Source organism: Peromyscus maniculatus, chromosome 16 (assembly GCF_049852395.1).
Source record: "Peromyscus maniculatus bairdii isolate BWxNUB_F1_BW_parent chromosome 16, HU_Pman_BW_mat_3.1, whole genome shotgun sequence".
Lineage (NCBI taxonomy): Eukaryota > Metazoa > Chordata > Mammalia > Rodentia > Cricetidae > Peromyscus > Peromyscus maniculatus.
The window spans coordinates 53,544,792-53,572,220 of NC_134867.1; the positions used below are offsets into that span (position 1 = coordinate 53,544,792).

A 27,429-nucleotide genomic window follows, 5' to 3' on the forward strand; every position below is an offset into this window, starting at 1 on the left:
GAATAATTCTAGCAGGTAAACAGAGAAAAATACATTTAAATTTTGTTTTTAAAAAATGATTTATTTTAATGCGTGTGTGTGTGTGTGTGTGTGCGTGTGCGTGTGCGTGTGCGTGTGCGTGTGCGTGTGCGTGTGTGTGTGTGTGTGTGTACACCAGTGGGGTCCAGAAGAGGGTGCCAAAGTCACTGAGGCTGGAGTTACAGGTGGTTGTGAGCCACCTGACGTGGGAGCTGGGCATGAAACTCAGGTCCTCTGCAGGAGCGGCAAGTGCATTTAACTGCAGAACCGTATCTCCATCCCCCTAAATGACTTTTTAAAGGCCTTAACTAGTTTCCAATGTCCAAGAAGTCTAACAGGCCAGTTAAATATTCAAAACAACAAAAACAAGCTTGTCTTTGTTTAGCTCAAAATCCTGGTGCAGTAGAACTGGATTCTGACACGATTTTCAAACCCTCTGCCTCCTTCACTGGAGATTCCAAAGTGCAGCATAGATGTATGAATTCTGTGGTCTGTGTTTTCTGATCCACAAAGCATGTTAGCATCCCTGTATATATTCCCTTTGTGCCACATAGAGTGGTCTATAATTGAACTTCAAAGTCTCTAGCAATCAGCCACCAAGACAATTCTAAAAACCCATTACACTTCCACACAGACACCACATAACATGATTTTTACATGAAAGTGAATCTTCTTTATGGGGGCAAGATCTCAAATCTCCTGGTCTTCGCACCAAAAGGGACTATGTATTTCTGGTTTCAAATACTTTTCAAGTCTGTAGTTCTGAGTTCTGATGATGGTGTGCCTTCTGTTGGTTGTTTGGGAGGCAGGGCAGAATGCAGCCCTTCCGTGGTGGTGTGGATTCTCAGCACACACACTAGCGACAACTGTGTCCTTAGTTGTTTCCTTCCCATGAGTGTCCATTTCCTTCAATATCTTCACCCACCCACCTTACATCTTGCCGGACTAAAAATCACAGTTAAGAGTGACAGGCACACTCTGGTTACTCAATATTAATGTTGGAACGAGTCACATCTTACTTTTTTAAAATATTATTTTACTCATGTGGGAGAAGCAGATAGATTCTATTTCTTTGTTTATGCCTTGAACACCAGGTTCCTGGTTATTGGGTTGTTGGTGCCGTTTGAGGATGCTGTGGTCCTTTTTGAACATGGGGCTTAGCTGGAAGATGTGGCTTCCTGCCCATAGCACTTGAAGTTTATAGCCAACTCTACTCATAGCCCAAGATTTCTGCTTCCGGTTCTCCAATAATATGAGGAGTGCCTGTCACACATTCCTGCCATGCCTTCCCCACCATGACAGAATGTCCTCCTGTGTCCAAACAAATCCTTCTTCCCTCACTTGCTTCTGTTGGGTTTTCTGTCACGTTGATGAGAAAAGTAAACAGTACATTTTTATAGCATCACTGTTTGTAGCTATGGTCATTTGATATATTCCTTGCCTGGGAATAAGTTCCAAGTGAATGCTAATTGTTTTATAGTGGTCAACTATTTTCCTTGGTTTCCTGGGAAATACGATCGTACAAACCAAAATCCCTCTTATGGGACTAACCCAGGGGAAGAACAGAAAGCTCCCCGCCCCCAGTAAGTTTACCTGATCATGGATCTTTAGGTCCAGCGCAGCTTCAGCTAGCTGGAGGGAGATTTCAGATGGTAATATAGTGTAAAGACCCAAGTACTTATTCTTCTGTTCTTCTGCAATTTTCTCGATGCTCTCTCGGTGGCTTGTGGCTTCAGCCAGGAGGGTCTGAGGAAAAAAAGCAAAACAAGAAAGAATAGGTACCCAATAAGGAACACACTTTTTATGGATATAGAGGTAAAGCTGTCTGTTTTTCATTGGTTATGAAATTAGAGAATCATCTTAGGAGGGGGATGAGCTTCAGCATGTCTCTTTTGATCAGGCAGCTAATCTCAAGAAGGAATATGACATACCTATATGTCTATACCTATATACATGCCTAAAATTTCTAATTAACAACCTATTAACTATGCACAAGAGTAAGCAAGACAAAGTCCACATTTTGACATGATGGGCAAAGAGAGCGAGGAGATTTTCATACCTTCAGTTCTTCTAGTTGTGTGTCTATCTCTATTGTTGGATTCCCTAAGTATTCCTTTGTTTCTTGAACCCAAGACTTCACAGAATTGATTTGCGTCTCCACGGCTTCTCGCTCCTGGAGCTCCTGCTTCACCAGTTTGCCGTGACTCTTCACTTTGTCTTGCATGCTTCAAAAACCAGAGGGAGAAAGCACAAGTGTGTCTGAAATGCAAGGAACTCTCCTGGGTGTGACACAATTTTATAACGGACATAGAAAGGAGGAAACCTGGTATGTTTGTGGCAGGTAATGTTACTTCTGGTTCTGTCAGATATTGTTTAGTGACACCAGGGTTCAGTTCGAGTATAACAGAAGAAGTTGCGTCACTGGGGTGAATAATTGATCCCTGGAAATGTGAGAGTTGACTTTGTTCCCTGCCACTAAGTTGCTGTTTATTTCTCTATGCAGAAAACCTAGAGCTAGCCAGATCCTTGGCTTCATCTTTCAGATCTGCTCAAATGGTACAGGATCCTCACCATCTGAAAGTCATGTGCCATTGGATACATGGGTGGCTTTAGACATGTCACCGTGGTTAATGTCAATGTCATGATTTGAATTAATGGGACAAAAGGCTTTTCAATACATCATATCAGATTACCCTGACACCATTAATAACTGAGAGAGGTGAGAATATATATTTGTGTGAGGTAACATTACTTAATAGAGGAATAAAATTATCTAAAGACATTTTTCCATGGGCTTAAGAAGTGAATCAGGTCAGTTCTAGGTCATCAAGATGAACTTTCTCCTAGAGTCACTACCAAGGAATGAGATCAATTGCCTAGATTTCTGTATCATTCTTGCTCCCATCCCCCTATATCACCAATGGGTTATCAAGCTTTAGCAAACCAACATTTTAAATAATGCTCAGTTGCTAGAGGCCCATGTCTAACCTGGGACTTACTAATAGCCAGGCTGACCTCAAACTCATGACTCTCCTACCTCATCCTTTGGGTGGTCAGGCTGATAAGTATGTCTCACTATGTAATTGTTCTCTTTCGAATGCCTCAGCCTCTTTCCCACCGCCCGAGGGATTTCCAAACTTGGTGTATGTGTTTCCACCCCAGTGTCATTCGAACGCACTCAGTCTCCAGCTGCAGAAGACACATTCTTTGCCATCATCCCCTCTAGCCTAGGTTAATCTTCACTGCCAGCTTCCCTGGGTGTAGAGTCACCAGGAACGCACACTTATGAGCAACTTCCCAGAGGTGTTTAACTGAAGGGGGATGACCTCTCTGAAATGTGCATGGCACTACCCCACAGGCTGGGGTCCCAGACTGAATGAAAAGGAAAACAAGAGAAGCAAACGGAGCACAACCATGACTCGCTCTGTTTCCTGACTGGGATGTAGTGAGAGCTGGGGGTTGGGGGTGGGGCGCTCATGATGCATCACGCCTTCCCTCCTGTGACAGGCTGTAGCCCCTCAGACCATGAAGCAAAATAAAACCTTCCTTCCTTAAGGTGATTTCCTTACTGTGACAAGAAAAGTAACAACTTTGTGCATGTTTTGCAATACTTTACTGAACTGGTCCTTGGGTCTTTCATCAGTACTTTAAAATGCAGGAAGGTTAAACAATGAGTCTGTTTGACTTGTCAGTGTATCCCCACCTCGTGTGTGTGTGTGTGTGTGTGTGTGTGTGTGTGTGTGTGTGTGCGCAGATGTGGGGGAATATGAGTATACATGTATGTGCAGATGCATGTACATGTGCATGTACATAGAGGCCAGAGGTCCGTCCTGGGTGCAATTCCTCAGGAGCTATCCATCTGGGTTTGTCAGACAGCCTCTCTATGTCCTAGTGTTCATGGAGTAGGCTAAACTGCCTGGCCACCTAGCCCCAGAGATCTGCCTGTCTCTCTGTCCCTGTTGCTGGGATTACAGGTATGGGCTCCCATCATGCTCGAGCAGCAGGCACTTGACCAACTGAGGCATCCTCCCCATCGGCTCTTATCATTGTTTAATATTTCTATTATCAGATATGTACTTGCCTAATCAAGGATGGAAGAGTTAAGAAAACCCGGAAGCAGAAATGATAGGAATAGGTCTCCACCTTTTTGCAGCTGGCATGATGGAGCATCCCCATGCCTGAGTAGCCCAGATGTGCCTTTGAGTCAGGGCCAGTTGCAATAGTGAACAAAACAGGTGTGTAATTACTTGAGACACTGATCCTGCATGGCGGTGATTTCCTGCAGGATGGGCACCTCTTCTCCCGCACCGGGGAGGGCTCCGTCTTGCAGCATGCTCAGCGCTCGCTGTTGAAGCACGCCTAGGGCCTGCTGCTGTTGTTCCAGCTCCAACAAACACGTGTCCTGGCACTCAAGGAGGGCCGTGAGCTCCGCTTTTGAGGCTTTCTCTGGCGAACTCCCAGGTAATTTTCCTTGCAGCTGATCAATCTTTTCGGTGGTTTCTTTAATCTAGTGACAAGCAGACATCTTATAAAGCTCAAAATGATGTTGAAAAAAGTCTGGCAAGTCCAGTCAGGGCCACACTAGACATCGTTAACCATGACGACATAAATTCCAACTTTTAGAAACGAAACTGACATGGTGGTTTTAACAGGAAGGGCCACCTCCCCCGCCCTGGGTTTAAATTATCGATCCTCAAATCTTATCAAGGCAGTCACAGACTACATGTGGCAGAGAAACTTTAAATGGACGGACACACAAGACATCCATTCTTAAAGTTAGCCTGAGCGTGTGTGGGAGTCACAAAGAAGACATGGCTGAAACATTGAACCTTCCCTGATGGGTGGAAGAAATTACATATGGATTTGAAGAATGAGTTCGATTCCTATTTTTACAACAAAGAAAAAAATTATTTTGGACTTTTTCCAAAAGAGGTTAAAACCAAAGGGGGCTTACACTGGTTTGTCTTCCTTTCACAATTTCATTGCTTAATTTTCTTTTTAAAAATTCATTTATGTCTTTATTTTTGAAGTTTTATTGGTTGTTAATGAGTGTGTGCACACATGCATGCGTGAGGCATGCCCAAGAGCACAGGTGTACATGCAACACACATGTGGATGTCATAGGACAACTTTTAAGAGTCTGTTCTCTCACTTCCCTGTGGGGGTCTTGGGATCAAATCAGGTCATGGGTCTTAAACCACAAGCCCCTTTACATGGTGAACCATTTAGTTGGCCCTTATTTATTTTAAAATTGGTATGCAAAACAACAGATTCCCTTTTAACATTTTCATACGAACTTGGTGTTGGAGGCTCCAAACCCCTCCTCACCTACACCTTCCTGTCCAATCTCCCTGTCTTTCCCCATCCTGCCTCTTACATTCATTCATTCTTCTGTCCCATTTTCTTTTTTGTTCCTGCTGTGTCACATGCATTCTATTGCCCTCCCCATGCCCTCTGGTCCTCACTTAAAACTAAACTGTACAATGCACATTACATTTTGGTTCATAATTTAAGTTTGAAATGGAAAAAAAATGATAAAAGTTTCCTAAGACTCATTGCAAACGAGAAGCATGTGGCTGTTTGAAAGAGCAAGCCCCCACCCCCGACCTCCAGCCTCGGGTGTTTGACTACTGGGTCCCTAGTTGATGGCCTTGTTTGAGAAGGTTTAAGAGGTGTGGCCTTAGTGTTGGAAGTATGGCACTGTGAGAGGGCTTGGAGAGCGAAGGTCTTCCCTTACTCCCAGTTTGGGTTTTCTGCTTGGTGCTCGTGGTTCAAGATGTAAGCTCCGAGCTTGCTGCTCCAACCACCACGCCATGCCTGCTGCCTGCTGCCATACCTCCCTGCCATTGAGGACCCTAATCCTCTAACAGCAAGTCAAAACAAACTCTTTCGTCTCTAGGTTGCCTCCTTGGTCATGGTGTTTTTTTTTTTTTTTTTTTTTTTTTTTTTTTTTTTATCACAGCCACAGGAACGTAACTAACACAAAGGCAAAAGGCAAGATGCCAGTTTTCAAAATACATCCTAATCTTTGAGAAATAAAACAAAACCCAACTTAAGCCGATCCGTAATCCAAGTTACCTTATCGCTCAAGCCCTTCCACTCATCTATTGCATCCTTCAGTATCTTCTCCTGGTCCTGGGCCACAGCACGGAGACGCGTCCAGCGCTGCCAGGCAGTGGTCATCGACCTGCTTAGGGTCGCTTTGCTCGCATCATTTCCGGTTTTCTCTAGATGTGATGCCTTTTCCTCCAGGGCCACAATTTTCTCATGGAAAGAGTCAACTACAGACACTAAAGCCTAGTGCAGGGTTGGGGGTGAGTAGAGGGGGTTAGAGAAAGATTGATTTTGTTTTTAAAGTTCTACGGACTTGGGTCAGAGCCCAAAGACACTTTTGCAAAAGGAAATATTTCTATGTAAATGTAGGTTCCTCAGGCACATGTCTATAATTCCAGCGGTGGGGAGGTGGGGCAAGGGAGTCAGGGGGTCGAGGTCATCCTCAGCTACATGTTGAGTTCAAGACCAGCTTGGGCTACCTGGAACCCTGCTTCAAAAACCCAGAAGTAAAATTAATAATTATGAGTACATTTTGCTGCCTCTAATAACTCTCAAGTTTTACTTATCAGAGTTGGGTTTTGGATTTATTTTTGAAAGGTGAATATTATTTATTTACAAAAGACAAGTTATTTTGTACTTGAGATGATTATTTTTCACGATTTCTGGCAATCAGCAAGAAGGAAGGAAATTTTCACTTTGGTATTCTAGAATACCATTGTCTTCCTTATGTTGCTCTGCCAGTGAGGGACACCCAGGTATTTACTTCTCGATTTTGTTTTAGTTAGTCCAAGTTATCAAGAGACGGTATTTACTGACGTTTTAAAAGGTTTAGTTAGTTGTTATTCTGAGGGCTGGCAGGATGTGGGCTGGAGTTAAAGAAGACTTTTGAAGAGTCCGTTCTCTCTTTACACCTTGATTTCTGCTGCTGCCCTGGTTCCGGGAGCTCCCAGCTGCTGTCTCCCTTGCTGCAGGGGTGCTAGCTAGGACCACTGACCTGTGCCTGCACACCTTGCTTTTTATGTGGGATCAGGGGACCCAACTCGGGTCGTCAGGTGTCAGGCTTGCGTGGCAAGCACTTTTACCCACCCGGCCACTGCCCTAGCCCTTCACTGTTATTTTTTATTTTTTATTTCTTTTTTGTTTTGTTTTTCGAGACAGGGTTTCTCTGTGTAGCTTTGCGCCTTTCCTGGAACTCACTTGGTAGCCCAGGCTGGCCTCAAACTCACAGAGATTCACCTGCCTCTGCCTCCCGAGTGCTGGGATTAAAGGCGTGCACCACCACCGCCCGGCATTCACTGTCATTTTTAAGAAGCAGATTGCTTTGAATTTCTCTGTAGATCCTTAGCTACACATTTCTTATGAGCATCCCCCCCCCCAACTACGAAATGTTTTTATTTGTGTCTATATCATACCGAAGGAAGCCAGATGGAAATAAAGATTTGATGATATGATTCTGGAAACATCACAAAGACTTTTTGCAATTAACATTAAAAAGACACTGAAATAACAATGACAAAACTGACCTTGTGTTTTGACAACTTTTCTTCAGCTTCCTGGCTGGAAGAAGTCTTCAACAATGAAAACTCAGACAGCTTCTGCTCCGCATCATTCATCAACTCGATGACCTCTTCCCTTGCTTTCTGGTACTCCTGCCATTGAACCGTACATCTTGAAAGAATCCAAGAGAAATAAGTAAGCTATACAAACCCAGCTATCTCCCACACAGAGCTCTGGTGTCCACATGTCTAATGATAAGAGAGAAAAACAAATTTACAGGCTAATGTACGTTACCATATACATTATATTAGCACACTATTGTTTTCTGTGTGGCAATATCTTTTTGCATGAACCTACTCTAAATACCTCTGCAGGAGGTCCCGCTGGGCATGGGAGTCCTGGAAGACCCTCTGGCTCCTCCTTGCCAGGGAAGCCATCTTCTGGGCTAGCTCTTCCCTTCCAGCTGGCTTGATGAGTGGGTCCAGCTTGGTCACAAGACCTTGGAGCTCCTCCATGTTGCTGTGGAACTGACCCTCTGTTTTGAAAAATTCCACGTGACTTTTGAGATTTTCCTCCGCACTCTCAACATCGAGGCCATTGCCCGCCAGCTGTAACATTTCTTGGGCATCCTCAAGCCAGTCATTGGCTGTTTGGAACACTTGATAATACCTTTGACAGTGACTGTATGATTCTGTCAAGGTTGCCTGAAAGACAGTCATCATGAGATAATCAACTTCCATTTGCAGTAGGTTTGTAAGAAGTCATTTTATTTTCCCATCTCCTTTCTAGGTCCCAGCTCTAGAAACACCATGAGAAGTTAACGCATAAGTTGGGAGAATTGTTTCCATGGTGAGTGCATCTGAATCCTCTCTTTGCTAATCTTACTTTAATTCTCCCAGTGATAAATACATCACAGATAGGAAAGAAATGAACTATAAATTTATGATAGCATCTTGACTGGTTCTGAAACCATGCTTTTTTTTTTTCCTCAAAGCAAAATACAAAGCTTAGCAGCTGGATAATATGTGAAGTCGTTATGCCTCCGTGGGTTAAAAGAATGATAACATTCAACATCCAAACTAGCCTTTGCCAGCTTCTGGAGATGAATGGCTTTCCCTTGAGTCTTGAGAGAGAGACTAAAATAAAAGAAGTAGAAATCCACAAGGCTTACTGCTTCAAACCCAGAAGGAATGGAAATACTCTAACCAGGCACCAGTAAATGGCTAAGAGGCGTCACCCTGAAAGCAAAGACCTCTGTACAGTTGTCAGGGTTGGCTGCAAACAAGGAGCAGTCAGGAAAGGAGAGGAAGGGTGAGTATGTGGGTTACAAATGCTCCCCATAACATCTGGATGGGGGCAACCAAGACACAGAGGCAAAGCAGAGACAACCTACCAGATTTAAGATTGTGTTCAAGAATCGTCAACTTGAAACAAATAATCAATGAGATAGATCAGCGGTTCTCAATCTGTGGGTGGCGACCCCATTGGGGGTTACATATCAGATACCCTGCATAGCAGATACTTACATTACAATTCATAACAGTAGCAAATGACAGTTATGAAGTAACAAGGAAGTAGTTTTATGGTTGGGGTCATCACAACCTGAGGAACTGCATTAAAGAAATGCAGCATTAGGAAGGTTGAGAACCACTGTGACAGATGATTTTCAAACAGAAGAGATCAGTTGCTGGGGATGCTGTGAATGTGTTGCTCTGATTGACTGATAAATAAAATGCTGATTGGCCAGTAGCCATGCAGGAAGTATAGGCGGGACAAGCAGAGAAGAGAATTGTGGGAACAGGAAGGCTGAGTAAGGAGATGCTGCCAGCTGCCGCCATGAGAAGCAGCTAAGCATGTTAAGATACTGGTAAGCCACGAGCCACATGGCAACTTATAGATGAATAGAAATGGGTTAATTTAAGATATAAGAACTAGATAGCAGGAAACCTGCCACGGCCATACAGTTTATAAGTAAGCTTGGGTCCAAGCAGCTGTGGGACTGGCAGGTGAGAGAGATTTGTCTTGACCATGGGCCAGGCAGGACGAGGAAAACTTCAGCTACAGTCAGTCCTTGCCCTATACTCAGGGCTTGTCTCTGTATCTACAGCTGTAGGAAAATAGTTGTTGAAGTTTAATGATGGCTTTGAGTTAGTGTGGAGAGCAAATATGCTAAGCACACTTTAAAAAGTCTGCATTTTATGTATTTATTACAATCTTACATAAACACTGTAACTGTTGCTATTTAATGAGTTAATCTACGTGTGAAGTAAAGGTAAATGACGGGAAGATTCTGCATGCCTGATGCCCAAAGAGGCCAGAAGAGGCATCAGATCACCTTGAACTGGAGTTTCTGAGCCAGCTTAAGGTTCCCAAATCCAGCTCCTGCATAAGATCATCAAACAGTCTTGACCACTGAACCATCTCTCCACGCCAGGATTATTATTATCTTTTGTGACAGGTTTGCATATAGCTTATATGTAGGTGTTTAATTTACGATCTTCTTCCTGCCTCTCTCAACTTCTCAAGTTCTGGGTACACAGCCATCTACCACCAGGCTCCATTTAAGTAGTACTGGGAATTAAACTCAGAGCCAAGTGCATGATGGGCAAGCAACTGAACTTTACCAACAGAGCTACATTCCTAGGTCCTCAGCCAGGGGATCAAAGGAAACAAGTCTATAGTAGCCACTGTATCTTTTCTCTTAGACTGAACGAGGAAGAGTGTCAGGGTCTTGAGCAAGTCCCAGTAGGAGGGCAATCTGGGAGGTTCTCCACACACTCCCATCACTATTGGTAGTTCCCAGGTCTCAGGAGCAGCAGATGGAGCGCTCTTGTTCCTGCTGGGCTACATTTGACGCCAGGGGAGGGAAGCACTCCTACCTGAAGAAGGGGAGGAGGAAACAGGGCAATGGATGGGACCACCTACAAAAGAACACGCCTCAGCACCTGGTTAGTCTGTGTCATTCATGTGGCTTCACTCTCTTTGGAGCCTCTCCATCCAATGTGATTTTTTTTTAAAGATTTATTTATTATGTATACAGTGTTTTATCTGCATGTACCCCTGCCCACCAGAAGAGGGCACCAGATCTCATTACAGGTGGCTGTGAGCCACCATGTGGTTGCCGGGAACTGAACTCAGGACCTCTGAAAGAACAGCCAGTGCTCTTAACTTCTGAGCCATTTCTCCAGCACACCTCCCCTCACCTTTTTTTTTTTTCCTTCAGAGCTGAGTACCGAACCCAGGGCTCTACCACTGAGCTAAATCCCCAACCCCTCCAATGTGATTTTTAAAATGCCAGATTTCACGTAGGGCTGGAGAGGTGGCTCAGAGGTTAAGAGCACTGCTTGCTCTTCCAAAGGTCCTGAGTTCAATTCCCAGCAACCACATGGTGGCTCACAACCATCTGTAATGAGATCTGGTGCCCTCTTCTGGCCTGCAGAGGTATGTGCAGACAGAGCTCTATATACATAATAAATAAATAAATCTTTAAAAAAAAGGGGGGGGCACTAAGTATCTACTGGTCATACATTCTATTAATATATTCACAATGCTTCTGTGTGGGAATTATTCCCAGGGGCTCTGCTGGTTTAGGATGCTCCAGGCACTTGTGTAAATAGGTGCATGTATCCTACACGCTGTGCCATACTTGAAGTCTTCTCCATATCCCTTCTGACCCCTAATATAATGTCGTTATACGTTATCGTTAAGGGAGCCATGTGAAAGGGTAAAAGTCTGTATATATATCAATTTAAAAAAAATGCCAATCACATTAATCTGGAGGTTCCTCAAAAAATTGCAAATGGGGGCTGGAGAGATGGCTCAGCGGTTAAGAGCACTGACTGTTCTTCCAGAGGACCCGGGTTCAATTCCCAGCACCCACATGGCAGCTCACAACTGTCTGTAACTCCAAGATCTGACACCCTCGCATAGACATACATGCAGGTAATGCACCAATACAAATAAAGTTAAAATAAATAAATTATTTTAAAAAAATTGCAAATGGATCCCTGTATAAGCCAGCCATACCACTTCTGGGTGTTTTCCTGAAGGGCTCTAGACCAACATGCCACAGAGACACTTGAACACCTGCATTTATTGCAGCACTGTTCATCATGCTTTAGTTGTGGAATTGCCTCAAGGGTCCACCAACAGGAATGGATAAAGAAAACGTGGTATGCATAAACAACAGAATTTTATTCAGCCATGAACAAGGAGAGGGTGTCTTTTGGAGGAGAGTGATTGCAACTAGAGAGTCTTATGTGTACGGAGCATATATATATATATATATATATATATATATATATATTTCTTGGTACAAAGACACATACACACGCATGTATATGACATGAGAAGGAAGACATACTAGGGAAAAGACGGGAGACAAATGGGGCAGGGTTTAATGCATGAAAGTGTCCTTATGAAACCCAGGACTGTGTTCAGGGAATATATGCCAATAAAAATAAGTAAGTCAGTTGCCAAAAAAAAAAAAAAAAGAAAAATTTCTCTGAGGTTGGTTGAATCTGTTGCAAGCTACATTATCAAAATCATTGATTATCTCTTCCAAATGTGAGGGGAAAATAAAAAAACCAAACCAAAAAACCAGCAAGCTACACCAATCTAAGTAAAATGTATCCAATATGGGACACATGACAATGACCACACATAAACAATAAAAATGGTCTTTGAAACAGTGTTCTATATTTTGGGCTTTTTGTTGTTGTTGTTTTGGTTTTGTGTTTTTTTTTTTTTTTGTTTTTTTTTTTTTTGAGATAAGGTCCCCTTGTAGCCCAGGATAGCCTCAAAATGGTTTGTAGTTTAGAATGACCTTGAATTCCTAAACTTCCTGTCTCCACATCACAAGGGCTGGGGTTATATGAATGACCCACCGTACTTGGATAAAATAAAGCACTGGGCTATAAACAGAGAACTGACCCTAACCAGATTTTCCCCGTGTGTACAGATAGGCAGCCCGGAAAAAGAAAGGCAGGGCGCCCCCTACAGACCTGCCGGGTGCGCAGGGCTTCCTGCACATCTCCATCCAACTCCTTGAGCTCCGCCAATGTGTGCTCCAGGTCTGCAGAAATCAGATCCTTGGCTTTGGTGAACTTCTCCTGCTCCTTGTGACTCAAGGCACTCATGATCCTCAGGCTGGAGAGGACTTCCTCCTGGTGGATCTGGATCTTTCGGATCTCCTCCTGGATGTCCTGGAGGCTGAGGTCAAGGCACACCGGCCCACTGAGCTCCGCCTTCACCCTCCGAAGCCAGTCCAGGGAGCGGCTCATTTCCGTCTGGAAATCTATGCTCTGTACCATTCTGCTCTCGCACTCTGTCACCATCTCCCCGACGCCAGATGTCAACTGGTTCAGCTCCTCCTGCCAGGACTGGACCTGACCCTTGGCTTTCTCATAAGCCGAGGGATCGAGGTGTGGAGTAAGGTCTTCCAGGTGGACAGCCACTCGTTTGAGCAGAATCCCCGAGTCCTGCAGACTTCCTGCCAGCGAGTGGTAGACCTTGAGCTTCTCCTCCGCAGGCAGCGTTTCCTCCTTCACTTTGGCCTGCTGCGTTTTCACGGCTTCCAGTTGACTCTCTAGCTGTCTGCACATCCTCGCATGCTCTTTGTAAGCGCTGGTGGTGTCTTCTAACAAACTCACCCTTTGCTCGGCTTGTCGCTTCAGCCTGTGATACAGGGTGGCCAGCTGTAGCATCTTCTCTGGCTGCCAAGGCTGACCTGTGCTGCGAAAACTTTCTTTTTTCTGGTTCAGTTCGTTCACGGCTTCCCCAAGGCCCACTACCTCACCCAGAAGGGCTCTGCAGCTCTCTTGAAGAGACAGGCTCTCCTCAACGATCAGGTCAGAGGGCATTTTTCTCATCTTCAAGAACTGGTCTTCCAGTTCACCCAGAGACTGGGTTGTTAACTCGATCAAAGAAGCATATTCCTTTCGGGCCAGAATTGCTTCCTGGATTTTATAGAATTTGTCCTTGGCCAAGGCCACAATGACATTGAATTGTTGGGGCAGAGCACTTAGTTTTTCACTGAGGTAGGAATGGTCAACTTCATTTAGCGATGGGAGCATGGCTTGCCCAGTCCTCTGCAGTGTGAGCAGAAGGTTTTCGTACTCGGGAGATTGTTCTAGAATGTTCTGGTATTTGTCCAATTGTGCATGGAGCTCAGCCCCCTCATTCATGAGATTGATTTCAGGAAAAGTGACGATGTCTGCTTGTTTAAGCCAATGGCAGGCTTTATCAAAATCTTCCTTAAAATGCTTTCTAGAGACTAGGCTCTTCTCTAGCTCCTGCAACCGTTGACTACATTTTTGCAAAACAGTGTCGTAGACACTCTGCAACTCTTGAAGCTTTCCGAGCACTTCCGGTCTTTCTTGCTCTATTATTCCTTTCATTAATTCACGACCCTGTGCCCAAAGTCCAGTGACCTCATTTTGGTAAGTCTTAAGACTGGCCTGGGCGGTCTTACATGTTTTGACCTGCTTGCTCACATCATCTGGAAGTAGGCAGATATATTCCCGGAACATGATCTTTCGTTCATGTTGTTGGATTTGGCTGGTGGCCTGAAAGACTGCCATGAGAAACTGGGTTTTCTCAGACAAAGCCTTGTTCAAGTACTTCCTTCGCTGGCCCACTAAGTCACTGAGACAATTCACATGCTTCTGAGCATCCGAGAGTGCCTTCTGGATCACCTTCCGCTCATTGAGGCCAAGGTCAGCCATCACACGATCTGCATCCTTCATCAGTGACTTCAGGAGCATCTGTTTGGCCTCCAGCTCACTGCAGATGGCCAGGTGGTCCATGAGGAGGTTCTGAGCCATGTCGGGAGGTGGGCTCTGCTTCAAGGCCTCCATAATGTTGGGTTGTTGCTCCTCTGCCCACTCCATCAGCTCCTGGAACCTGGATTGAACCACATTCAATTCCTCCAAGTTGGTGACCGACACCTGGATTTTCCTTTTGACAAGGTCCTCGAGCTGAAACCAGCGTCGCTCGAAGTGACTGGTCTGCTCTCTCACCAACTCTCTGTCATCTAGACTCAGGTGCTCTGTCAGTTTCTGCTTGCGGTCTTTCAGGTCTTCAATGGCATACTTCTTCTCCTGCAATGCCAAGGCTAACTTCTTCAAAGCCTCCAGGTGGACAGCTGTACTTTCTGCATTGGATCTACACATACACAAACAATACAGGAGGGGCAAGTCAGTTCCTTACCCTCTTAAATAACGTTTCAACATTTTCATTGAGTGGACATTCATAACTTAGATTCACCATGACTACCTCAGTTTGTGATTGACTGCTATAGCTGTTGGCATCAGGAATTCAAGTCTCATCTAGCCCTTGAATCAGATCAAGATGTCTACGGGCTTCTCAACTCCTAACTAGACAATGCTGCCTTCCAACCACATCTCCATGTGCCCTTAGCTTTCCCTGGATCTTATAATCTTCCTAGTAACATGATATGTGTGGTGTCACATACAGAGAAACACAGATCTACCGACTCATGAAAATAATCAATAATAGCATTACAATTGTTCTTGTTGGATCAAGGTACAATAAATAATAGAGAGCTAGATGGCACATTCTAGAAGGTATAACCAATGGCTCAGGAGCTGTCTATACCTACTTGGATATTTATATGTCTCTGTACTTAGATATAAGAAAAATTTTTTTTTTTTTTTTTTTTTTTTTTTTTTTTTTTTTTTTTTTTTGTTTTTGTTTTTGTTTTTCGAGACAGGGTTTCTCTGTGTAGCTTTGCGCCTTTCCTGGAACTCACTTGGGAGCCCAGGCTGGCCTCGAACTCACAGAGATCCGCCTGGCTCTGCCTCCCGAGTGCTGGGATTAAAGGCGTGCGCCACCACCGCCCGGCCTAGATATAAGAAAAATTTTTAAATAAATGTGTGATGTAAATCATTTTTTTTCCATTACAAAGCTGGATCTTAGAGTCTCTTGAATTTACAGATGATCAGTTCTGAAGTATGAGAAATCAGACTTGTCAGTATGATTGAGTTTGGTCTTGGATACATTATGTTTAAAGTACCTATAGAATTAATGTAAGCCAGATTTATGGGGACGTATAGCTGATATTGACTGCATTTATTTAAAAAAAACAGTAAAGTGCTGAATATCAAAAAGGAGTAAAAATGAGAAAATGGTATGCCAAAATAAACAAACAGTAAAACATCACTATTATCTACCTACTTCTAAAATAATTTTGGTGTTTTATATTGCAAAAACCTAATAGGTTATATAAAAAAGTTCATTTTTAAGTAATTGTAGTGTTCAAAAGCCTGGGGGTGTTTTCATATAATATACTGGTGTGTGTGTGGAAGGCAGGCACTTACTTTTAAGGAATAAAAGCTATGAGGGATTCAAGGACCAGGCATCTCAAAGGGCATAATTTAACTGAATGGCAAAATAATTTTCTAGACTAGAACTGATGTGGATTGAAACTGAAATGTTCCCCCATAGGCTCCTGTGTTTGAACACCTAGTGCCAGCAGGTGGCGCTATTTGGAGAGTTGCAGAATCCTTAAAAAGTGGAGCTTTGCTAGAGGAAGCAGGTCACCCAAAAGAGCTTTGAGGTTGTATAACTCAGTTTACTTCCTATCTGCTCTCTGCTTCCTGTTCCAAGATGTGATAGGCCAGATACATACCCCTGTCACTGTGGGGATGCCTATCACCTCACCTTTCCCTCTACAATGGACTGCATTCTCCCAAACTCTGAGCCTAAATAATACTTGGTCAGAACAATAAGAAAAATATCTTCTATAGTGACCAAACTTGACTAAAGTACATGGAATATAGGTAGCTCAGAGACTTGACAGACTTGCAGAGAAACTTCTGGGACATGGAGGTTCAAGATGGATCCACTTCAGAGTCATGGATGGCAAACAATGACAGGCAGTTAAACAAAGTGGAAACATTCAGAGTTGTTATCTCTGAAACAGTGTCTGAGACCACAGACAAACCTGTCTCTCTTGCTTATTGGTAATTAGTATTAAATTAAACCAGGAACACCCCCCCCCCCCAATCTACACAGGCTCAACATTAGGATCTTAGCAATATTCTATCCACTTCGGACTGAGCATCATGGTGGCCCACTGGATGATTTCTGCTACCTGGCCAGGTTATCCCATTCTGTAGTAAATTTTTCGAGAAAGTCTTCAACAATATCCATGTGGTCGTGGTAATCGCGGCTTCTCTGAAGGTCCTGCTCCCTCTGTGCACACAGCTTGTCACACTGGAGGCAAAGATCTTGCCACTGGTCATTCAGGTGGCTTATGTCCTTGTGTTCAGGGGACTCCTGGCTCTTTGTTAACGTGTCCACCTTTTCCACGATGGCACTCACGGAGGCCTGTTTGTCCTGCAGCTGCTTAGCAAAATCCTGAGGGTGAAAATGCAAAACAGACCAAAACACAGATTCAATACTTTTAAATATAGTGTAAAAAAAAAAAATCAGAAAATGGAAAAATTGCCATTATCTCTGCTGAACATGAATTCCCAGCTCTGGAAGACGAGGGTAACTTTGATACTTTCTTGCTTTGTGCTATTTTGAGAAGCACAAACAAAATCTAAAAGTGTGTTTCCTTGAAGTAAGGTCTTAGTTTTCTCAAAATATATTGTATGAAAAAAAAAAAAAAAGGTTAAGCCAGACGGTGGTAGTGTATACCTTGAATCCCAGCACCTGGAAGGCAGAGACAGGCAGATCGCTGTGAGTTCCAGGACAGCCAGGACCACACAGAAAAACCGGTCTCAAAAAACAAAAAACAAAAAACAAAAACAAAAACAAAAAAAACAAAAAAAACCCCCACCAAAACCACTTTTAAATTAAAAATTTAAAGAGTTTATGCTTTTTATGGAAAAAATAAATTTAATTCAGGATCCCTCCATTCTCTTTATTTTGTAGTTACAAATAATATTCAGCAGAAAATATTTTAAATAACTCATCATCAAAGAAAATAGTCTTAAGGTTTGTTTAAAATATGACCCTCTTTCCAATCAAGTTAATATTCTGATACTAATTCTCGAATATACACATTATTTAGATTGTAAATTATATGTCTGCTGCATTTAAATTAATTGCACATTAAGGCTGCATTTAACACACGGGCTTACATCCCTACAGCTGTAGCTATATGGCAATAAAAAGTGGAACAATGAGGCCCTGTGTTTGTGGAACAGCAGTCTCCTAGTTCTGTGGGCCAAAGGTCAGCTGTCCTGCTTGCAAACAGTGAAGGTTTCATATGAAAATGTCCCCGTGGAACCCTGAGAATATACATGAAATATTATTTATTTACTTACTGACACAGTAAGTCTTGCTACCTTGCCTGGGCTAGTCTTGACCTCCCGGACCCAAGCCATTCTCCTCCCCTAAGCTTGAAGTATGGACAAGTGTGTGTCACTGTGCTCTCAGCCTATGGCTGTTTGCGGCTCACACTCTTAGTCCTTCAGGGGCTGTCCTCTCGTTCAAGAACTCCAACACCCGGGCATATTGAAATGAATGTATTGCATACATTGCATCTCTTGCTCTGTTCCTGGCCTCCGTTATGCCTCTGGGGGAGACATTAGTTCCCACCTTTACTTGAGAGACCATGTTCTGAGCAATATTGAGCTCCAGCTCCGAGTGCCTTCTCTTCATGTTCTGCAGCTGTTGGTCCGCATCCTGCAGGTAAATCCAGAGCTCCGCCTTCAGGTGCTTGATCTCTTCCCAGCCCTGAGTTACGTTCTGTGCTTGGACCAGCCTTTGTTCAATCTGGAGAAAACACAGTTCAGTTTTCCACAGACACATCTCTCTGTTCAGTGACTCGGAGGGGTGGGTTGTCAGTGGGTCCACAGGCAGAGCCCAACACTGTGCTCACAATCAGCTAGATTTGGAAAGCACTTCTTTATTTGTGTTGAGAAAAGCAGACTTCCTTTATGCTTAAGAGTTTCTAAAGAATTAAAACATTCTATGAGTCCTCCCATGTGATTTTAACCAGTGCCGTGAAGATCCAAAAAATTTTAACAGTGTATGAGATCAAAAGCTGCCCCAAGAGCTTTTCCCATCAGGCTGAGCAGTAGACACATTATTTTACCGGTAAATTGGGGTTGGAGTAATTAAGAAAGGCTTACATCTCAAATACATGTGTCTTTTCATCTCATAAAACTCTGAGGGTTTGATTGTTTTTTTGTTTGTTTTGTTTTCTGAAACAGGGAATAATACAGCTTAGGGTGGCCTGGAAGTCCTGACAATCCTCCTGCTTCAACCTCCCTGACCCCCACCCCAGCAGCGAGATCACAGACTCACCACACTACTACACACTGCCCTGTTAATGTTTTAGATTGTCCTTGGATCCGCTTTGCTGGCTTTTGGAAGCGTATAATTTGTTTTATTATGTCTATTAAAGATACTTAGATTGCATCACCTTTTGGAAGGAATTAAGCCCTAGCCCCTGGCGGGTCTGATGCACAGAAGCCAGGACACGGGTGCTCTGGGCTGAGTATTACTTAAAGAAGAAAAGAACACCAGAAAAGGGGTGAGAGAATACGGAAACAGCAAGAGACTGCCAATCAGAGTGGAGAAAGCTACAAACGGCAGTGATTGCATCGATTGAACGATTCAGCCGTGATCCCACTACATTCGTGTCCACTTTCATTTCCGTGGTGGCAAAAATTCATCTATTAATTCACTTTTATGATCTAAGAGGATTATAGCAAGAATATCCCCAGAAGTATATTCTTTAAACCTCACAGCCTTTGAAGAAGATTTGAAGAAGAGAGAACATAACCAAACAGACAATGTGCTGTGATCATGATTTTTTTTTTTTTTTTTACCAGCTGCTCGGTTTGCTGAATGTCTTTAGCGGTGTTTTTCACTGAGGAGTTTGACAAGTCGCACATGGAGCAAAGGAGATCCAAATAGGTCCTTGCCTGCTCCTGCAAAGCTCTGAAGTGTTTGACCTGAAAGCAACAACAAACAACAACAACAACAGAAAATGTAATGGTCAGAGTCCGTTAGCCGGGTGCACTGTTTAGGCAGCACAGTGTGTGGTCGGTGGCATTTTATGGATGTTTCAAAACTCATCTTGTTTTGTCAGTGTTTTCGCCACCGCCACTGTCCTGAAATATATTGGTGACTCATGGGAGAGAATTCCAAACACACTGGCGGATCTGTTTGTCCACCATCTGGTTTGCATTATAATGAAAGCTGTCTGCGTGGTCTGGGAAAGGGGGGAAACCCAAGGCTTGTCTCCAGTCTTTCCAGACTTTCTCAGAGCATTTGCATTTCTTTTTTACATCAGGAAAAGAAGTCACAGCCTACTCTTCTCTGCTCATTCACATGCTTGTGTATAGCGTGGAGTGCTGTGGATATCGCTCTATATAAATAAAGCACTGATTGGCCAGTGACCAGGCAGGAAATATAAGAGGGACAAGGAGAGAGGAGAATTGAGGAAAGAGGAGATCGCCTGGAGCTGCCAGGTAGGAAGTATAGGCGGGACAAGGAGAGAAGAGAATTGAGGAAGGAGGAAGGAAAGAGAGACAGCCTGGAGCTGCCGCCAGGACAAGGAAGATGTAAAGTACTGGTAAGCCATGAGCCATGTGGCAAAGTAAAGATTAATAGAAATGGGCTAATTATAAGAGTAAGAGCTAGACAATGATAGGCCTGAGCTAATGGCCAAGCAGTTTAAATAATGTAAGAGTCTGTGTGTTTATTTTATAAGTGGGCTCCAGGACTGGTGGGACTTGGTGGGAGCTGGAGAGAAATTCTCCAGCAACAGTCGAGACCACAGCCAGGGTAAGCTGGGAAGCTTCACTGGAGTGATGTGCCCTGTGTATAGTGTGGAGATGAGACCACAGCCAGGGTGAGCTGGGAAGCTTCATTGGAGTGATGTGCCCTGTATATAGTGTGGAGATGAGACCACAGCCAGGGTAAGCTGGGAAGCTTCACTGGAGTGATGTGCCCTGTGTATAGTGTGGAGATGAGACCACAGCCAGAGTGAGCTGGGAAGCTTCATTGGAGTGATGTGGCTATTTAAACCCCAAGAGTGGCTTATGTGAGTAGATTTTTTTTTTATAGAAACACAGAAACATGCATCTCTATGATGCTTATCGAGGAAGAGTACATTTTAGATACTGGGCATAAAGCAGTCCACACAACACAACCCTTGTGGTGATATGCTGTGTGTCACATAAAGCTTGCCTGAAGATCAGAGAACAGAATAAGCCACTATATTAAACACAGAGGCCAGGCAGAGGTGGCAAACACCTTTAATCCTAGTACTCTGGAGGCAGATGGGATCTCTGTGAGTTCAAAGCCACCCTGGACTACATGAGATTGACTCGGTCTAGGAGAGAAACACTGGTAGAACATACCTTTAGTCCCAGTACTTGGGAAGCACACACCTTTACTGTCTGGGTGGAGAAAGGTATATAAGGCGTAAGGAGACAGGAACTAGAAGCCTTTTCAGCGAGGAGGGTTTTTCAGGCTGAGGAGTTGGTGAGGTAAGAGGTGTTGGCTGTGGCTTGCTCTGCTTCTCTGATCTTTCAGCATTTACCCCAATATCTGGCTACAGGTTTTTTTTATTAAAAGACCATTTAACATTTGAGTTACAAACCCTGGCCATCACGGAACTGACATTCTGCTGAGGGCAGACAAGGTAATATGTCAGCAAATATTCAGCGTCATTGTGCTGAACACCATGTAGAAAGGTAAAGGCGATGAGAGGATTGTGCGGAGGAAGCCCCACTACCCTAGAGGCAGCATATCTCCCAGACTGCTCAGAGGATTAGATCTGAACATATTCAGGGAGCGAGCCATCGAACAGGGTAAGGACAGCTTACACAAATGGACACTGGGTACAAAGTCTGGAGCAGAGGTCAAGGGAGTGGACAGAGACCAAGTCACAGAGACTCTCACAGGGAACTGATGGCATCTGTAGTAAAAAGCCGAAGACAAATGGCCCAAGACAGCTCACAGTTTAAAAAAAATGTGCCGTGTGCCCACAGTGGAGTTTTACTCTGCTCCAAGGAAAAATGAAAGTATATTCTGTGAAGGTGAATAGATGGAACCGGAAGCTACCATGTTAAATGAAATAAGCCAAACATCCCAGTGTACTGGTTTCTGCCTCTAGTCAACATCAACAGTCTCCAATTTCAGAAACGCTGACATCTTAGCCAAATAGCTCTTTAAGGGCAGGTCTGTCCTGTACACTGTGGGATGTTCAGTAGCATCCTTAGACTGTACCTGCTCAGAACCAACACCATCTCAATTACTGTTAATCATGGTGTCTGGCTATGTGTTTAATCATGACTAAATGACCCTGGGGCTGGGGGTAATATGATGTCACCCACGTCTAGACCACTGCTCCAATCTCATCATATTTTAGAAAGTAAACTCTTTGCTACCTAAACTCTTCCTTTGTTAGACAAATTATGATGACAGCCTACTCAGAGGCTGTGGAACAAAATTTGGAATTTATGCTGAAGGATAATGGAATGGTATTGGAAGTATCATGACCAGGCCTTGGCCCAAGTGCTACTCTTAACATGGAGTGAACAGTCTACAGAGGACACACACAGCAGTGGAGAGCACAGAGGACTTGTTGGCTTCTCGTGTGGATATAATAAATACAGATCTAGTTCCAACCACGTGAGAAGCAGTGCCTTGGGTATTCAACATGCAAAATGACTGGTGTTTCACTTCCAGCTAGTCTTACTCATCAGTAACCAATGTGAACAGCATCGCCCCATGTCCCATGACCAAGGCCATGACCCATGGCCCAGACAGATGAACATTTAGAAATGGGAAGAGAATAAACTGTCAAAATTTGAGTTTTAAAAATACGTGTAGTTTAAAGGATAATGATTTATTCTGTGATTAATAAAGTTATCTTAATTCTAACCAGTAGAAACAGTTGCAAAGGATTATTGCTAGCATTAACTTCCAAGACAAATCTGGCATACTTTTTCTCATCTCCCCAATTCCTATTCTATGCCTTATAAAAACGTGTAACTCTGAGTGGGATCAAATCACTGTGTCAACCTCTTGTGGTCACACGGAGTGTTGCTGGTATGTGTTTATGGAGTACTTACTACAGGAGAGGTACCAGAGAGTCAAATGCAGCTTGGGGCCACAGTGCAGATGCTGGTCAAACCCTGACTCCGAATCTGCCTCTGTGTGGAGTGCTCCGGCCATATGTCTGTACTAGTCAACTGTAAGAGGCCTGTACAGCTTGGCATGAAGACAGTATCCAGCAAAGGAAAACATTAACTAGTTGGAACAAAACAAAGAAAGAAGAACCGAAAGAAAATTTGACAAAACAAAATTCCTTCGTCTTCAGTGTCTCAGATCCAGATGGCTCACAGCCTCTAATTCTCTTCTGCGGCTACTTTCAAGTGGGTGGCAGGCATACACAAAGGCTGTGGGAGGGCAGCAGGGCACAGAGCTACATACTCAGGAACCTGAGCAAGATCAGTGTGTGCCTCCTGGTTGGAGTAGTGCATCCTGCCCTGTTCTGGCAGAAAGCCATTGTGAGAAACACTTTTTGGGTGGGAACAAAAGAGAAAAATTGAGCTTTGTTTTGGAATGTTTTAAATAGAATACATCAATAATCAAGGCCCACACAGAAAAGGATTGATTGAAGGAAGCTCACAGTGGAAAGAAAATGTGGTCAATGGATATGATAGAGATCTAGAATTCTGCCATAAAGCAGAATGACAGAACTGAGCACCACCGTGTCAAGCAAAACAAGCCAGACTAAGAGGGACAAGCATCATGGATTTTCTCACACATGGAATTTAGAGAATGGAAAAATGGACTTGAGAGTAAATGTGGGCTATTAGGGAAATGATGGAGGCAGAGGAGGGGTAAGAGAGGGCAGAAAAAGTGTGTTCAGAGGATGTGTAAGAGTGCTGTAAGGAAACTCATTGTTTCATATAATTTAATACACAATGCAAATTGCGAAACTGAAAATCCAGAATCTAAGTGGCCTTTTTTCTTATCTTGAAAAAAGGCACATTTCCCCCCAATACAGTGCTTTCCAAAGTATGATGTGTGCACTGATGTGAACTTTTTCATGGCTTAAATAATGTAAATCACTTAAGCCAGTTCATATTGGGAATGGAATAAACGGGCACATTCTCTATGAGGATTACATGAACAAGGGTGTTCTATTGATCTCTGAGGTAAGAAAATTGAAATTTTTTACTTGATACCATGAATTTATCTGGCAGTAATAACATTTGCAGCTAAATTCCTCTATGATATTTTCCCACAAGATTTGCACTGAATGTTAATCTGCTAAGCACAGAGGTTTTAAAATATTTCTTCCTATCCTAATGAAGTTGCTGTAGCATGATTATGAGCCTGCAGATGTCATATTAATATGCAATAGATTCCTTTCATGGGACAACCATTAACATTCCCTTCATCATGCACTCAGCAACCACTTCCTAAGCACCTCATCCGTGGAGAGAGAGAAATAACAGAGGGAGAAGTCACTACCACTTTTCTGTTTACAACTCACGTTCCTTTGTGAGATGACATTTACATTTCCGCATAGTCCGGAAGCGTGTGTACAGCTGGCTCTCTGGCCTGAGATTCTGTACCCACAGCCTCAGTCCACTGACAGCATTGAAGAAAATCAATGTTGTGTCTGTCAGGAATATGCACAGACATATTTCCTCATCATAGTTGCCTACACAACTTCACAGTAGCTATCTCTGCACGATTACATTGCATGAAGTACTCAAAATACTCTATAGAGGGTGGAAAGAGTCTGGGTGGACATGGGTAAGTTCATTGCCGATATCACACACAGTGTTTTCAACAAGGGATTGAACACCCGCATGTTGTGGTATCCACAGGGTCGCTGGAACTGTTTCCTCATGCACGTTGAGTAACCGTTGGACTTACAAGCATCATTTCACAAAGGAGAGAACTCAGGCCCAGAGCAATGAAGTGATGGAGCCAATAGCCACCTACTGATAAGGCTTTAGAGTTGAGCTTTGGTGAGAGAACCATACTCTTTCTATTTCACAGGTCCCCACGCCTGTGTAAGAACACCAACTGTGAGGTCAGACTTCATTCATAACTTTGCTACTCCTAGAAGCCAGCGCAGTTTTGAATGAATGAGTGGGTCATAAGAATAACAAACTTCTCAGACTCTACTACCTGCTTAACAGCTTCTGCCCTGCTGAGAGGTGGCTGTGGGCTGGGCTTCAGGTCTGGCTGGACTGCAGAGATCCATGCCTGGCCCTGCTGCAGGGTGTCTTGCCGGCTGACATGCTTCTGAAGTTCATATTCCAGACTGCGATATACCTGAGACAGAATGGTGCCAGGATATTAGAGTTGAGGTCTGCCTCTACACACATCACTATAACTGAAGAAGCATGAAATCCTTAGGACTCCCTAGCATCATGTCCATATCTAACATGACTGAATGAGTTCCAAAAGGACACAAATTACATTGGCCACAGCCCACTTTATAATTTCTTGACCTATCCACACATAACAATGTCATATATAACGGGCCCATTGTTCATATACGGGACAAAATCAGTTAAAGTACGTGAGGTCATTGAAATAAATGAGAACATAAGACAGAGGTTTGCAAAGCTTCTCTCTGTTTTATAAATACTGGAGTTTTTGTTTAAACTAGGAGCTAAAAATGAAAGAATGAATCATCATCTTTTAAAAACAATCTAACTTCTTGAACGCTGATACTTTTGCTAGAAATAATAGCACATGGAGAAGTGGAGGAGTCTGCGCACACATTCCACCATGGAAGCTGTATTTAAAAACTACAGTCCAGGGACTTGAGAACACTTGTCCCCCCAGAGGCCCCAGGTTTGGTTCCCTGCTCCACATGACTGCTCACAGCCATTTGTCACATCAGTCCCGAGGGACTAAGAGCCTCTTCTGCTCTCTGCAGGTACCATGCCCATTCATAGTACAATACACACTCAGGCAAAACACTCCTACACATAAAATAAATACATTTAAAAATTTTTAAAAGAACCACAATTGGGATTCATTCATCTTTTTTTCTGATATGACTATTCAATTAATTAATTTTCAATCATTTGTTCAACTTGGCTACCTTAGTCAATAAAATGAGCTCGAGGCTGGCCAATATAATGTAATATGTCCTTGTTTCAAAAGAAAAAAAAAGTTACCAAGGTAATTTTTCAAGTCTAAGGAATCAACTATATCATCTATAATTTATGTTTTTTCTCTCATTATAAACACAGATCAGTCTCTCCTCCCATTGTGTCCTTTTAGTTCCTTCTGGCACACCTACTGTTATCCTTTAAGACCAGACAGAAACATTTGACATCAATTAAAAATACTACAATAGCTGGGTGTGGTGGCGCACACTTCTAATTCCAGCACTCTGGAGGGAAACATAGGCAGATCTCCGAAAGTTGGAGGCGAGCCTTGTCTACATAGTAAATTCTATGCCAGATGGGGTGACGTAGCAAGACCCTGTCTCAACAACAACAAACAAACAAACAAACAAGAAAACCCACCACCACCATCAGCAACAAAACAACAACAAAAAAATCAAAGTAACAAAACCCAAAGCCTACAGCAATAGAAATCAACTTGCTTACAATGCTAGTTTCTATTAGAAGAACAATTCTTATTTATTGTGGATTTATTTCTATGACATTGAGAATGTAGTTTTGTGGAAATACATCCATTAAAGTATAATTCAAAATTGATACAGACTTATTCCATGTTCTCAAAATTTTATACAAGTGCCCAAAAATACTGAGTTAGAGTAGAAAATCAGGCCTCACAGTGTTAAAAATTAATGATGATGAGAATGAAAATGCATTTATTTTAGTGCTACAGAATAAATAGCAAACTATGGGGGAAATTTGATGTTTTGTAAAAACAAAATAAAACTAAAACTGCCAATATAACTTTTTCTTTCATTTGCTTTGAGATAGGGTCTCACTTTGCAGCCTAGGCTGGCCTTGAACTCCTGGCAACCATCCTGCTTAAGCCTTCCAAGTGTAGGCTTTATAGGCATGAATCATCACACCCAATTTACCAAACAGCTTTTGTTTTGTTTTGTTTTTTTGAGACAGGGTATCATGTCGCCCAGGCTGACTTGGAACTTGCAATGTGGTGTAGTATGGGTGACTATGACCTTCGGTGGCCTCTATTTCCATAGTGTTAAGAATACAGACATGTGTCACCATTCTTGGTTTATATATGCTGAGGCTCAGACCCTGGGCTGCACACTAGACAGACACTGTACCAAGTGAGCCACATCCGGAGCCTACTATGTTAGCATAATTAATTCTTTGTTAGAAGGATTGGATGGAAGTGAATGTCTGAATTTCTAAGCTTCCTCACATGGAGCAGACGATGCCTGGCATGTTTGTTTTGCCATGAACTCCATCTTCTTTCTGTCTGCTGAAACACCAAAACTACTCCAAAGATTTAGGCATCAACCCTATTCTTGAAAACCTAGCCTTCCTCTTCCGTCCATCGCTGCATGGAACACCCTGGAGTACTCACCCTCTGGGCCGTGCTGCAGATGGCCGAGTAGCTGTCTTTCGTGCCCTGCAGGTGAGCTTGCACGCTCTGTTTCTGCTTTGCTTGCAGGTGGTCTGGACACTGGCCGATCAAAGTGTCACCTTTGGTTTTAAGGTCGTCCAGGCGATCTTCGAAACCTGCTATTTCTTCCATCATTGCCTGCAAAAAAAAAAAAAAAAATGAAGCAGAGAGCCCGCAAGATTCCATTTTCAGCTTGAAACAACCTCTTCATTAAGCATCAAGTTTAAGATCTAATTTCATGTGTCTAAAAAACCTTTGAAAAGAGTTTTGTGATTTATCTTGGTGATGCATTAGGTAAAAAAGCAAATGAGA

At 43.2% G+C, this 27,429-nt stretch overlaps 1 protein-coding gene and 1 long non-coding RNA gene across 20 annotated transcripts in view; one reads left to right on the forward strand and one right to left on the reverse strand.

The window, feature by feature from the left end:
* The window catches only part of Syne1 (spectrin repeat containing nuclear envelope protein 1), a 484,186-nt gene that overhangs the window by 185,909 nt on the left and 270,848 nt on the right, over window positions 1-27,429 (reverse strand). For all 19 annotated transcript variants that reach the window (XM_042262341.2, XM_015996792.3, XM_015996795.3 and 16 more), the window contains 12 exons: window positions 27,079-27,255; window positions 24,718-24,864; window positions 19,380-19,505; window positions 18,142-18,318; window positions 16,685-16,950; window positions 12,573-14,733; window positions 7,936-8,273; window positions 7,596-7,740; window positions 6,097-6,315; window positions 4,266-4,525; window positions 2,078-2,243; window positions 1,612-1,764 (listed from right to left, as the gene is read on the reverse strand). In XM_042262341.2, the coding sequence (XP_042118275.1) occupies window positions 1,612-1,764; window positions 2,078-2,243; window positions 4,266-4,525; window positions 6,097-6,315; window positions 7,596-7,740; window positions 7,936-8,273; window positions 12,573-14,733; window positions 16,685-16,950; window positions 18,142-18,318; window positions 19,380-19,505; window positions 24,718-24,864; window positions 27,079-27,255 (4,335 nt within the window). The remainder of the gene's footprint in view (window positions 1-1,611; window positions 1,765-2,077; window positions 2,244-4,265; window positions 4,526-6,096; window positions 6,316-7,595; window positions 7,741-7,935; window positions 8,274-12,572; window positions 14,734-16,684; window positions 16,951-18,141; window positions 18,319-19,379; window positions 19,506-24,717; window positions 24,865-27,078; window positions 27,256-27,429) is intronic.
* LOC107401357 (uncharacterized) lies at window positions 7,636-8,733 on the forward strand. The gene is made up of 3 exons (XR_006064645.2): window positions 7,636-7,764; window positions 8,359-8,418; window positions 8,564-8,733. It is a non-coding gene; the product is annotated as an uncharacterized LOC107401357 (long non-coding RNA).